The following is a 14,036-nucleotide window of genomic DNA, read 5'->3' as shown; positions in this document are numbered from 1 at the left end:
AGACATTTTTGTAATGCCAACCAATAATAAGTTGTGGTTCCTCCTCTTTTTAGTTTTTTGTTTTGTTTTTTTCTCATTTCCAAAATATAAGCCTGCTCTAAACAGAGTTTCTTTTCCAGTAGCCTATGGAATGGCTATACCCTAACTGGCTGTAGGAGACGGCCTTGTTTCCCCAGCCACGTCCCCTCTGCCGGGGACTCATTCTCCAGCTGCCCTGGGTCTGGCTGCTGATGGTTCACAGCTGTGCCCTTTTCTAGAGAACTTTCTTTCAGGACCTGGGGGGTTACACCACCCCCTTGGGGTGGCCTGAAGCCACTGACTGACTGATACGGAGGTACAAGGGCCAGCGCCCTGACCTCGAGGAGGGGTGACCATCTGGTGCTTTTCCTGCTGTGTGCTCCCATGGACTTGGGCTAAGGTAAATTCTGAAACCATGTCTTTGTCTTCGTTTCCTGTCCTATCCTACTCCCCTTGCTCCTTCCTAAATTTTCCAGAGTGTATCTCAATAAATCACTTATGCAAGAATCTTTATCTCTATTCTTCTAGAAAACTCAGCCTAAACTCTAGTATTTTCCTACACATGAACACTTGCACATAGACACAGACTCATACCTGGTAGTTCCTCTAGTTCTAAGGGCTCTAAGTCATCTCCGTCTCTGATCTCTGCATGGTAATTCTCCCCATGGATCCTGCACTGCTGTCAGGACAGAGGCTTCCATGCCTTACCAGCTCTGTGGTACAAATTGGATATAATCTTTCTAGGTTCAAAAAGGCTTTCCAAGTGATTGCCTCATAGGTAGAGTTTCTGTTTGTGGCGATGAAATTTTTGAAAACAGATGTGATGAACATTGGAGAGCATGTAACTTTTCAAATTAGAGTTTTCGTTTTTCTCCAGATATATACCCAGGAGTGAAACTGCTGGATCATATGGTAACTCTATTCTTAGTTTTTTGAGAAACCTCCGTACTCTTTTCCACAGTGGCTGCACCAATTTATATTCTCACCAACAGTGTAAGAGGGTTCCCTTTTCTCCACACCCTCCCCAGCATTTATTATTTGTAGACTTTTTAATGATGGCCATTCTGACAGGTGTGAGGTGATATCTTGCTTTGATTTGCATTTCTCTAATAATTAGCAAAGTTGAGCATCTTTTCATGTGCCTGTTGGCCATCTGTATGTCTTCTTAAGAAAAATGTTTATTCAGATCTTCTGCCCATTTTTTGATTGGGTTGTTTGGGTTTTTCGATATTGAGTTGTATGAGCTGTTTGTATATTTTGGATATTAACCCCTTGTCAATCACATCATTTGCAAATATTTCCTCCCAGTCCATAGACTGTCTGTTCATTTTGTTGATGGTTTCCTTTGCTGTGCAAAAGCTTTTAAGTTTAATTAGGTCCCATTTTACTTATAGTAGCTAAGACATGGAAGCAACCCAAATGTCCATCAACAGAAGACTAGATTAAGATGTGGGGTGTGTGTATGTATATTTATAATATTCCACATATACAATGGAATATTACTCAGCCATTAAAAACTAAAATTCTGCCAATTGCAGCAATGTTGGAGGACCTAGGGAATATTATGCTTAGTGAAGTAAGTCAGAGAAAGACAAATACTGTATGAAATTACTTACATGTGTAATCTTTTTTAAAAATACAAATGAATATATATGCAGAACAGAAACAAACCCACAGATATAGAAAAAAAAGCTTGTGGTTACCAAAAGGTCAGGGGGGGACAAATTTGGGGTGTGAGATAAATAGATACAAACTACTATGTAAATAATAGGCAAGCAAGAAGGACATAGTATATAGCACAGGGAATTATAGCCATCATCTTGTAATAACCTATAATGGAGTGTAGTCTGCTAAAACAGTAAATCACTATGATGTACACCTGAAAACAATATAATATTGTAAATCAACTATACTCTAATAAAAAAAGAAAAGAAAAAAAATTAAAAACTGGAGGATGTGGGTATAGCTTAGTGGCTGAGTGCATGCTTGGCATGCACGAGGTCCTGGATGCAGTCCCCAGTACCTCCAGTAAAATAAATAAATACAAAATCAACAATAGCAACAATAACCAAAAAAATGTTCAGTAAATGTAAAATACACAATAGATCTCAAAGACGTGGACAAAAACGAACGCAAAATATCTCGGTAAAAAAAAATACATAGTTGTGATGATTGTACAGCAGTGTGAATGTACCTAATTGTACACTTGAACTTGACTAAAATGGCAAATTTTATATTATACATCTTTTACCACAATAAAAAAAGTTTTGGGGAAAAAAGGCCTTTGGACATCATGTACTTACATTCCAAGGTAGGAGAAAGGGCTTAGGGGAAAGTCTTATAGATAGATATGTACATATATTCATTTACCTTGAAGTGATGCAAAGTACACATTTACATCAATTCTTTGGAATTCTTTGACAATCTAAAAATTTAAAAAGGAGAATTTGCAACAGTGAGTAACTTTATCTGCTCATAATTCAGTAGCATTCAGTTGCTTGCTCAGGAGAAACTTCCAACACTTTCACGGTTAATCAGGAGTTTGAGGAAAGCTCATTATTAGAAAACCACAGTGGTTTTCAGCATAGTGTTAGGGGTGAAAAGACTGTATCTCAAGAGGTGGCAGCATCCAGTGCTCAGCAGGATAGCACAGAGATGCGCCATAAATATTTGTGGAAGGACGGAGAGACAGGAGGACAGAACGCTTCCTAATGCAGCCCCTGCTGATTAGAAAGAAGAGCATTAGTTTATATCTTTGAATGAAAGACGTATGGGTGTGGATATGTGGCCACCAGATTCCAAATGTAAAAACTGACCTGAAAACCAGAGCCTTTGTATTTTGACTGTATCAGTGTCAATATCTTGACTGTAATTTTGTACTGTAGTTTTGCAAGATGTTATCATTGAAAGAAACTGAGTAAAGGGTACAGAGGATCTCTCTGTATTGTTTGTTACAACTTCACGGAGAGCTACGATTATCTCAAAAGAAAAAGTTTAATTTAAAAAAATCAAGGCGCAAGACCTATGGGCAACAATTCAATAGAACTTGAGGTTTTGGGGTGAAAGATCAAGACCTCTATGCAGGTATGTTTGGAGTTTTCAGAATTGTCATTATAACATCTGAAAGCAACTATTTGTTAGATGTGGAAAATATCCTGGCATGAAGTTTGATGACTCTTCCCCAAAGTAATTCATTAAACCCTTTGGCCAACAAAACGGATTTGAGCCAATGCCTGGAATGAAATGCACGAAGATGAACAAGACTACGTTCTCAAATGAGCTAATAACCAGGTCTGCTCCGGGACCTGGAATAGAACCTACCAGTATATTCTCGCACGCTTTTGTCAGGTATAGTCACTTTTCCACCTGACCTGCCTAGCACCCACATCCTGGCATCATTTCCTGCCTGACAGAGGAAGCCAAAAAGCCCCAGCTAAGCTAAACCTCAGGTTGGGGTTAGTTTCAGATTATTACATCTGATTGTTGGAACCTTGAACCTGCCTGTTTCTCTGCCTGATCCTCTTGAACCTATCTGAAGCTTCACCTAAACTTGACACTCCTGGTCAGGGTGACACCCTATAGCTAGTCTGCTTTGGAGCGCTTAGTACAGTTGTTAGTTGCAAGATTACTTAACATTTGCTTTGCCCCCCAGACTGCTTAGTCCATGAGGGTAGTGACTTCGTAATTAATCTCTTGCGCCTGGCTGAGTGCTTGGCACACATGAGGCATTTCACATCAATTTGTTGAAAGAATCATTGAACTTGAGCTTGCATGCATACCTGGTTTCTGATATCATGAGTGTTTCTGTCCTGCATGCTCCTCGACTCTTTGACGTCATAAATGCCCAGCCTGCTTCCTGCTGATCTAACCTTGATACTGCCTGAGTTTTCCAGTCCTAACATGAACCTCATTCTGCTGCTATTCACATAATAAAAACATAACATATAATTTTGTCCTTTTTTCTTTCTTTTCACATTCCATGTCCTGTATATTCTCAGAAAAATAAAACATATGTTAATATTTGTTGAGGGATGACTATGTTCCAGACACTCTTCATTCTTCTATTATTCATATATATGAATATATTCTCATTTAATCCTCATAACAACCCCATGAAGTCAGTACCATCATTATCCCCATATTACAGATGAAGAAATTGAGGTACAGACAGATGAAGCAACTTGCCCAAAGTCACACCACTAGTAAGTAAGTGGTAGAGCCACGATTCAACTCCAGGTAGTCTGTCTTCACAGCCTGTGCTTTAAAATATCATACTCTTTTGCAAAAGCAGCTCCCTAGAAAAATTACAGAGCTCATGCAATCAGTCACCCTTTCTACAAGACTGGGCAACCCATACCATTTTACTGTTGCCAAAACTCCAGATCGAAACACCAGATGCGAAAACACCAAAATTCAAAACACCAGAACCTTACCACTCGCAATGATCTCACTCCAACAACATCCAAGAAAGATACAGCTCCACAGTCAAGCACGAGGCTGTGGATCGGCACTTTGGGAACATTCACTTTGACTGGGAGCTCAGAGTTCCAATCCACCTGAATCTCTATTTCCTTGGTTGGGATACCAAGTTCTTCTGGATCTTCGATATCTTCATCAGGCTCAAAAGCATTATTGGATGTACCAGCATCACTTATAATGCCATTCTAAAGAAAGAAAACATTGCCAACTTAATTACCAATGATTTGGGATGTCTTTCAACAATTTAAAATTTCTTAAAGGGAACTATATTCAATACCTTGTAATAGCCTAGAATAAAAAAGAATATGAAAGGGAATATATATAATTCATATATTTTATATATATATATATGTGTGTGTGTGTATATATATATATATATATATATAAACTGAATCACTATGCTGTATACCAGAAATTAACACAACATTGTAAATAGACTATACTTCAATTTAAAAAAATAAAATACAATAAAATTTCTTAAAAATCCTACAGACTGTTCCTTGGTAAGCAAAACGTCGAGGGGATGAACTCTTCAAGAATGAGGTTTACCTCAGCCCAAATTTTAATGTGCTCCAGGAAGAAAAATGGATGAGTGGTGGAGCCAGAACATGCATGATTTCTGGAAGACTGTGGACCTTAGCCAAGAGATACACTGGCAGGAGAGTTTGAATAACAGATAATAGAGCTAAAGTTAATGAACTTACGAGTGCTTTCTGTTGTAGTTTTCTGGCATTGAATTAGCACTTGTTTTGCTCCTTTCGGTAAAATTAAGGTTTATTTCACGTTAGGAAAGAAAAAAATCACACCCTGTGTTTCCAAAGAGCACTGCTGGTTTTGTTTTATTCCCTCTTGCCTATAACTCAGCTGTCCTCTGACATACATATGTCATCTGCTTGTACGCATCTGAGTACCAAAGCGGGTATATTTCATTTTAGACACTCTAACTGCCTTAGTCTCATCTGAGAAAGTAAAGGATTTAAGAGGGGAAAGAATGATGTTGCCTCACCTTTGTTGCTCTTAACTGTCCTTTTTTGATGAGTTTTTGTATTTTCCTCAATGCTTTCAGCCTCTTATTATACACTCTAATGGCATCAAATCCAACCTTTGGAAATAAATACCAAGTTAGTTAAAAGTTCTGGTGCCTAATGCTCATTCGTGGCAACTGTTATCTGGAAAGCCTATTTCTCAAGTGACATTATTCTTCAATATATCCTACCAAAAAAGAAATTCTGAGGTCTGATGGAGGTCTCCACTACCAGGCCACCCTACCCACACAGAGACTCAGCGAAGGCAGTAGCAAATTAAAGACTCCAAGACAATTGAAAAAAAAAAAAAACAGCAAAAAATAAACTCTTGAGCTTTAAGTCTATGTTTTCCAAACTTCATTGACATCATAGAGCCCTTTTGTTATTGCAACATCTGTTAACATTCCTCTGAACCTTAGGAAAACAGTGATCTAGAGGCAAACCCCAACTTCAAAGTATAGCATGGATTTGCACCAGGATTTCCTGCTTATGTATTCCACTTAGAGTTTTTACCCTTTATTCCAGCTGGGCACACCCCCCCCACCCAAACCCCCACTTCTGCCCATGTTCCCAGACTTTCCTCTCAGCCCACATAGTTCCCAGACACCTGACATCCTTCCTTCTGCCCAGCTGCCACCCAAAGCCTGATCAACTAACGTGGACTGCTCCCTTCCAAGAAATCTTAACACTTAACTGTCTACACTACTTAATCTTACTTTTGGAACTTAATCAAATTCTGCCTGGAGACATCTCTTAGTGGTTTTGTGTGGCAGAATTATTGCTACCTGGATTTTAACATATGTGTTGTTTTTTTCCTATCCTCAAACAGATTGAAAGTTATGTGGGGGGAAGGCATAGCTCAAGTGGTAGGGTGCATGCTTGGCATGCACAAGGTCCTGGGTTCAATCCCCAGTACCTCCTCTGAAAAATAAATACATACATAAGTAAACCTAATTACCTCCCTGCAAAAATAAACAAATAAAACTTTAAAAAAAAAGTTATTTGAGGGCAAGGATATTTTAATTCTTAATGTCTTGTACGAAGGGAAAAGGGTATAGGGCCTGTAGGATGAATGAAGTCTCAAAGGAGGTTAGAAGCCAGATTTCTAGGGATAAAAATACTTACTGTGGACTTGATACATTTTTTTAAGCCATCAACGTTGCCATAAAAAATAGGACTAGAAAATCTAAGAATCTTTACTCCTTCAGGCTCTTCAATCTAGCATTAAAAAAAAAGAAAAGAAAGAAAGAAATTGTGTGAGTTTAAATTATTTCACGCCTCAAATATGCAATTAAGTTTTTGGCTATTCAGTGAGGAGCTGAGTTGCAGTTGCTCAGGGGAGCCAGGCAGCTGCACTCAACTGTCTTTGAAGAGGGGCTTCATTGCATTTGAGAAGCACTGGGGTTATACACACAGTCCCACAGAAGGTCAAGTTAGAAGACCTTAGAAAACAATTATTCAACCCTGTGATTTCCAGATGAAGACACTGAGGCTCAGAATGGTGATATGATTTGCCTTAAGGTCATATCACTGGCTCTCTCTTCCCCACCCCCAAGCCAAATTCTTTTATAAAGGGGGGGGGGGCAAAATCAAGGGGACTTGCAGGAACTGAGGCCTATGATGTCATTTGCTTGTTCTTACCCTGATGCACAGTGGCCAGACCACAGGTGGACCCCACAGAATCGCAGGCTTTTCTGCTTTTAGGGATCATAGTGATTTTAGTCTAGCCCCTCCAGATGAGAAAACTGAGGTCCTGAGAGGCTGCGTGACTCAGCTACTCGGCAAGGTCTCCACAAGCCAGAGCCTCAAACTCTGAACCCGAGACTCACCTAGGGTTCCCTGCCACAGAGCAAAAAGATTCGTTTCTAGAGTCATTTCTAGCTCTTGATGGTACCTGGTTCAACATAACTGAGAAAGATTATAGAAATAAATGAAGCAGCAGCTACTGCAATTCCAGTCAGTAGCCAACATTTTTTTAATGTTAAGGTAATATTCGACTACAACTTCCTAGGGTTCACATTAAAAAAAAAATTTTTTTTTGCTTTTAAAAACTATTTGTTGCTAAATTAATATTTTCTTACTTTTCTTTCTTCCTCCCTCCCTCCCTTCATTTCTTTCTAACTTTCCTTCATGGCAGGTCCACTTTCTCCATGAGCAATTTCTCCAGTGATCACCACAGTAAATCTGGTTACCGTCTGTCACTAGAGCCTCTTTACCCATTCCTTGCTCTTCCGTGTTTTGGAAGTGTTGAGAAGAATAGGTATTCACTTTTCTTTGAATCTTTGTTAGAATTTGCCAGTAAAACAGTCTAGCCCTGGGCTTTTGTTTGTTGGGATTTTTTTTTTATTACTGACTTAATCTCCTCACTAGTGATCAGTCTGTCCAGATTTTCTTTTTCTTCATGATTCAGTCTTACAAGATTGTATGTTTCTAGGCATTTATCCTTTTTTTCTCAGTTCTACAATTTGTTGCTGTATAGTTGTTAATAGTAGTCGTTTAACGATCCTCTGAATGTCTGTGGTATTATTTGTAAGTTTGCCTCTTTTGTTTCTGATTTTATTTATTTGAGCCCTCTCTATTTTCCTGTTTTTTTCTCAGGTGAGCCGAGCTAAAAGTTTGTCAATTTTGTCTATCTTTTCAAAGAACCAGCTCTTTGGTTTTTTATCTTTCCTTTTCTTTTTTCTTTCTTTTTTTTTTAAGTCTGTTTCATTTGTTTCCACTCTGATCTTGATTATTGCCTTCTTTCTACTAACCTTGGGCTCCGTTTGCTCTTTCTCTAGTTCCTTTGGATGTAAATTAGACTGTTTATTTGAGATGTTTCATGTTTCTTCTGTTAGGCCTGTATTGCTGTGAACTTCCCTCTTAGAACTGCTTTTGCTGCATCTCATCAATTTCAGAATGTTGTATTTCCATTTTCACTGGTCTCGAGGTATTTTTTTTTTGGGAGGTGGGAGGTAATTAGGTTTATTTATTTATTTTTTTAGATGGTGGTGCTGGGGATTGAACCCAGGACCTCATGCATGCTAGGCATACACTCTCACTGAGCTATACCCTCCCTCCTTGAGGTATTTTTTTTTTAATTCCCCTTTGGTTTCTTCATTGACCCATTGTTTGTTCGGTAACATGTGGCTTAGTCTTCATATATTTGTGATTTTGTTTTTGTTTTTAGCTTTCTTCTTATAATTGATTTCTAGTTTAATACCATTGTGGAAAAGATGTTTAATACCATTTCAACCTTCTTACATGTGTTGAGACTTTGTTCTGTTCCTTTCTCTTTCTCTTGCTCTCTTCCCTGTGGTTTGATGACTTTCTTTAATGTTATATTTAGAGTCTTGTCTCATTATCTTTTGTGTACCTACTGTAGGTTTTTCCTTTGTAGTTACCATGAGGTTCACATATAGCAGCCTGTAAATCTATAAATAAAATAGCCTATTTTAAGCTGACAGCAACTTAAGTTTGAATGTACTTTAGAATGTCTACATTTTTGCTCCTCCCCCACCTTTTGTTTTAGATGTCATATTTTACATCCTTTTGTTTTGCATATTCCTTAGCTATTTATTGTAGTTGTAATTAATTTTACTACCTTTGTCTTTTAACCTTCATGTTAGCTGTGTAAGCAGTTAACCTACTACCTTTACTATATATTTGCCTTTACCAGTGAGATTTTTACTTTCATACATTTTCTTGTTGCTAGTTAGTGCCTTTTCCTTTCAGTTTAAAGAAATCCCTTTCACATTTTTGTGAAGCTAGTTTAGTGGAGATGAACTCCGTTAGCTTTTGCCTGGCTGGAAAACTCTTTATCTTCCCTTTGAGTCTGAATAATAACCTTGCCGGGTGGAGAATTCTTGGTTGGAAGTTTTGTCCTTTCACGATATACTCTGCGTACATCATGCCACTCCCTTCTGGCCTGCAAAGTTGCTGCTGAAAAATCAGCTGACCCTCCCACCTTGGGGGTTCCCATGTATGTAACAAGTTATTTTTCTCTTGCTATTTTTAAGATTCAGTCTTTAACTTTTGATATTTTAATTATAATGTCTTGGTATAGATCTCTTTGGGTTCATCGTATTTGGAACTCACTGTACTTCCTGGACCTGGATGTTTGTTTCCTTCCCCAGGTTAGGGAAGTTTTCAGCCATTATTTCTTCAAAAGGTTCTCTGCCCCTCTCTCTCTCTCTCCTCCTTCTTGTTCCCCTACAATATGAATGTTATTCTGCTTGATGCTGTCTCATAGGTCCCGTAAGCTGTCCTCACCTTCTTTTTGCTGCTCTGCTTGGGTCAGTCCCACTGCCCTGTCTTCTAGGTTGCTGGTCCATTTTTCTGCTTCATCCAGTTTGCTGCTGAACTCGTCTAGTGTATTCTTCCGTTCAGTAATTGTATTCTTCAGCTCTGTGACTTCTGTTTAGACTTTCTTATATTTTCTGTCTCTGTTGAAGTTCTCATGTGTTCATCCATTCTTCTCCTGAGTTCAGTGAGCATCTTTATAAGCATTACTTTGAATATTGATTGATTGATTGATTGTTTTGGAGGGAAGGTATTAGGTTTATTTATTTTTAGAGGAGGTACTGGGGATTGAAGCCAGGACCTCGTGAATGCTAAGCATGCACTTCACCACTGAGCTATACTCTCCCCCCTTATAACCATTACTTTGAACTCTTTATCAGGTAGATTACTTACCTGTTTCATTCAGATCTCTTTCTGACATTTTATCTCAGTCTTTCATTTGGAACCTATTCCTCTGTTTCCTCATTTTGCATGATTTTCTGTTTCTGTGTATTAGGCAAAACAGCTACCTCTTCTAGTCTTAAAGGAGTGGCCTGTGTAGGAGAGGAACCTTATTGTTCAGCCTTGCCCTTGCTCTTAGTTGGCTCTCAAACCTTTGTGCTTGTCTGAGTAGCCTGGTTTATTTTTGATCTGTCCCAGTTGTTGAGGGTGTGCCAAGACCTGTCAGTGTTCCAAAGGGAGGGCTGTCAGTCAGCACCTGGTTTCAGGCTGATTGGAATCCACATCCTCAGGCAGCAGCTTTTAAAGTATGCAAGTGCACACAGTCTTGTGGGACCGTAACTGTAAACCCTGCTGACCTCCAAATCAGGAGATCTGGAGATACCTGCTGGATAATGGCTGCAAAAACTGGAGCTTCAGATGAGTGTATAAGCTCCTTTCTGGGAGGTACCACAAGCTGCTGCGAGGCCGAGGGAAGGTGCAAGGATGGTGTCTCCCTGCCTACGTGGCCAAGAGCACCTCTGTAGCCACTACATGTGTGGCAGACCTGCAGCCTGTCCCTCAGGTTGAAGCTCTAGAATAAATAAATGGGCCTTTTTCACAGGCAGACCAGGGTATATTTCAGTCTGCTCTGTGCGCAGTACCCTGGGTGTGGTAGACTGCCCAGGACTAGCTTTCCAACTGTTTCCACAGTGTTAGCGATGCAAGAGAAGAGCACAGGGGCGGGGTTGCTGCAGCTCTACTGAAGTCGTACCTGGGTACAGCCACCTGCGCTAGCAAGGTGTGGGGAGCACGCAAACATGGAGTCTGCCAGCGCCTTCCTCCCTGACGAACATCCCAACTGAGCAAATGAATTTCTTTCAATATAGTCCAGGCACTTTCAAACTGCTGCCTTCGTGTTGAGTCCCAGGATGAGTGAGTCCACAAGTGAGCCTCTCAAAGAAATATCTCATTCCCATAGCACCCCTCCCAGGGCCCCTGGATGTAGCCCCACTGGTTTCCAAAGCGAGACATTTTAGAGGCCTCGTCTCTTTGGTGCAGGTCCCAAGGGATGTGGGGCACAAACTGCCTGCTCCTGAGGGAGAAGCCCTGGACTTAGGAGATCCCTCCCTATCATGGGCTGTGGAGCCAGCAGTGGGGTTTTGGGAGACTGCATCTCTGCCTCTCCTACTTGTCTCCTGTGGCCCTTTAATTCCTTGTTGTGGAAGAGCTGCTCATCTAGCTATCAGTTCTTTTTCAGCAAGAATTATTCCATATGTAGCTGTAGATTTGGTGTGTCCGTAGGAGGAGGTGAGTTCAGAATCTTCCTGTGCCACCATCTTGGACCAACCCCCTTTATTTTCTCTCCTTCTCAGTTTTTCATCGTTGTTCCCTCTGGTGGTCACTGAGCAATCTTATTTGCAGGGAACACAAGCCCATCATTGGGTTGTTTATTTTCTTTGTTTTTTGTTTTCTGTATTAATATTATTTCTTCTGATTCCAAGGTTAGGGAAAGATGTCCAACAAGGTTCTTGGTGACAGAACATGAAAGTCTCTTCTTAGAAATGAACAAAGAAAATCTTACAAGGATTCCATACAATTTCACAGAGGATAAGGGTAACACAGTGCAGAAATAGAATTTTGTTTCTCTTACTTAAAAAAACGTAATGTCTTGGCTTTCAACAGTGTTACTATAATGTGTCTAGGTGTGGACCTTAGTGTATATTGATTGAGCTCAGTGGGCGTTTTGGATTTGTACATTATATCTTTCATCAAATTGGGGAAAATTTTGATACTAATTCAAATATTGTATCTTTTTTTCTCTCTTTTGGGGGACTCCCATCACAAATATGTTGATATGTTTTATTTTGTTCTAGAGATTTCTGAGACTCTGTCCTTTTTTGGAGGTATAATTGATGTATTACATTTGTTTCAGGTGTACAACCTGATATTTGTGTACAATGCAAAATGATCACCACAGTAAGTCTAATTAAATGTCACCATACATAGTTACAAAATTTTGTGCGTGTGATGGCAACTTTTAGGATCTACTCTCTTAGCAACTTTCAAATATGCAATATAGTACTGTTAACTAAGGTCACCCTACTGTGCATTACATTGCTATGACTTATGTATTTTATAACTGGAAGTTTGTACCTTTTGACCCCCCTTCACTTGGAGAAATAGAATTTTGATTCAACTCTGGAAATAACTGAATTGCCTATTTTTTTAAATTCCTCTTACAATGGTCTGACATTAAAATGACATTTAACTAGCGTGGACAAAATTCATATAAACCAAGGACATCTGAGGGTACATTGGATCAAAAGTTTTCATATTACTCCCAGTGGACTTCTAGACAGACTTTCTCAACAGAAGTCTTGCCGTTTGGCTACCTTGAGAAATGCTACAAGAGAAATACGCAACCCCGGAAAATCCAGCTTAGTGAACCCAGATCCACCAAATATCAAACAAAGGCACTTACGTTTTTATAACTCTTGGTGCTTTTGTAGATGTCTGTGCTCGGGATGCTTCCAAGGCTGTTCCATGAGGGACTAAAAGGAGAAAAACTAAGGTCAGAATTTTGTGGAACGGGCATATTTTGGAATAAAAAGAAGAAATTACGGATACTGAAGAACCCATAATTTGGGTGTTTGGGGACTCTGTCTTGAGTGTAGATGACATTTTCCAGTAGCTAACTCTGAAGTGAACAGCTGGTGTTTGCGTGGAACTGGGGGAGAAGGAGGAAGTGTGACTCTTTTCTGGTGGTGGAGAGACGTGCATGGCATCCTACTTTCATATATTTTAACACCTTATGGGATAAGCAAAGAGCTTTCACACAAGTTAAATCTTATTTAAGGACATAACCCTGAAAGGTCACAGTATTGCCTTCATTTTTTTTTTTTACTGGCGAGTAAACAGGTTCAGAGAAGTTCAATAAAGGTGCTGGGGGGAAAAGGCAGCCCAGCCTCTAACTGTAAACCCTGGGTCCTCCCTGCCTGGTACAGCGCCTGCAACTTACTTGGGAGCTAAGCAACGCTCTGATTAATTCTGGAGAGTCTGCAGTGATCAAGTTAGTCTCTCTTCATAGAGACAGGAGTCTGGGTGGACCAGAAGTAAGTCCTTCCCAGCCACCAGGCTGCTGGTTTCCTGTCCCTGGTGCGATCAAATAAATTCCATGATTCTTCAGGTGTGACTAAGGACAGATTGTAAATACAATTCCTGAAGAAAGAGTATCTGTTTGGGGTCCTCTCAGCCATGTGCTCTCTGGATCAGCCTTATAATTACTGGAAATTAAATACTGGGGAGGACACTGCTTTTGCTTGGCTGAAAGCCTTGTTTACCAAACCTGCAGCTAAACTGTTTCTCCACTGATTTCCCCTGGGCCTGCTGTGCTGTGCTGAATTTTACCTTAAAGCTCAGCAACTGTGAAAGTCTTCCTCTACAAAACCCTTCTCTCCCCATCACACTCACACAAGGAAAAATAAATACGGAGGCACACAAAGCACAAATGGCATCCTTTTCCAAGGACAGTTTCTGAGGGATTTCCCCACAGCAAACTGGATACTTTGGAACCTTCGGAATTCTCCGGGCCCTTGGGCAACCATTGAAGGGTGCTGGGGGCATAAACACAAGCCCTTGGGCAGGCTCCCACCTGCCAGGGTAGGGAAGGAAGGAGGGAAGGAGAATTAGTTGCTGTAACAGGGAAGGTGGACTCATGCTAAGCTGAGGTTTTCCTGGGTTTCTTATTCCTTCATGGCCCAAGCGCAGGCAGAGAAGGGACCAGAAGTCTGGGGAAATGACGGAAATTTTGAG

The 14,036-nt window shown here is 40.1% G+C and overlaps 1 protein-coding gene and 1 long non-coding RNA gene across 6 annotated transcripts in view; one reads left to right on the top strand and one right to left on the bottom strand.

The window, feature by feature from the left end:
- SLC26A4 (solute carrier family 26 member 4) overlaps positions 1-14,036 on the bottom strand; it is a 46,820-nt gene that overhangs the window by 4,832 nt on the left and 27,952 nt on the right. For all 3 annotated transcript variants that reach the window (XM_031679792.2, XM_031679793.2, XM_072965219.1), the window contains exons 14-18: positions 12,706-12,775; positions 6,648-6,740; positions 5,504-5,599; positions 4,452-4,682; positions 2,389-2,443 (exon numbers count right to left, since the gene is read on the bottom strand). In XM_031679792.2, coding sequence (XP_031535652.1) covers positions 2,389-2,443; positions 4,452-4,682; positions 5,504-5,599; positions 6,648-6,740; positions 12,706-12,775 — 545 coding nt within the window. The remainder of the gene's footprint in view (positions 1-2,388; positions 2,444-4,451; positions 4,683-5,503; positions 5,600-6,647; positions 6,741-12,705; positions 12,776-14,036) is intronic.
- The window catches only part of LOC116281335 (uncharacterized), a 58,832-nt gene that overhangs the window by 24,814 nt on the left and 19,982 nt on the right, over positions 1-14,036 (top strand). The window lies entirely within an intron of this gene.

Source organism: Vicugna pacos, chromosome 7 (genome assembly GCF_048564905.1).
Source record: "Vicugna pacos chromosome 7, VicPac4, whole genome shotgun sequence".
Classification (NCBI taxonomy): domain Eukaryota; kingdom Metazoa; phylum Chordata; class Mammalia; order Artiodactyla; family Camelidae; genus Vicugna; species Vicugna pacos.
This window is presented reverse-complemented; position numbering and strand designations above follow the sequence as displayed.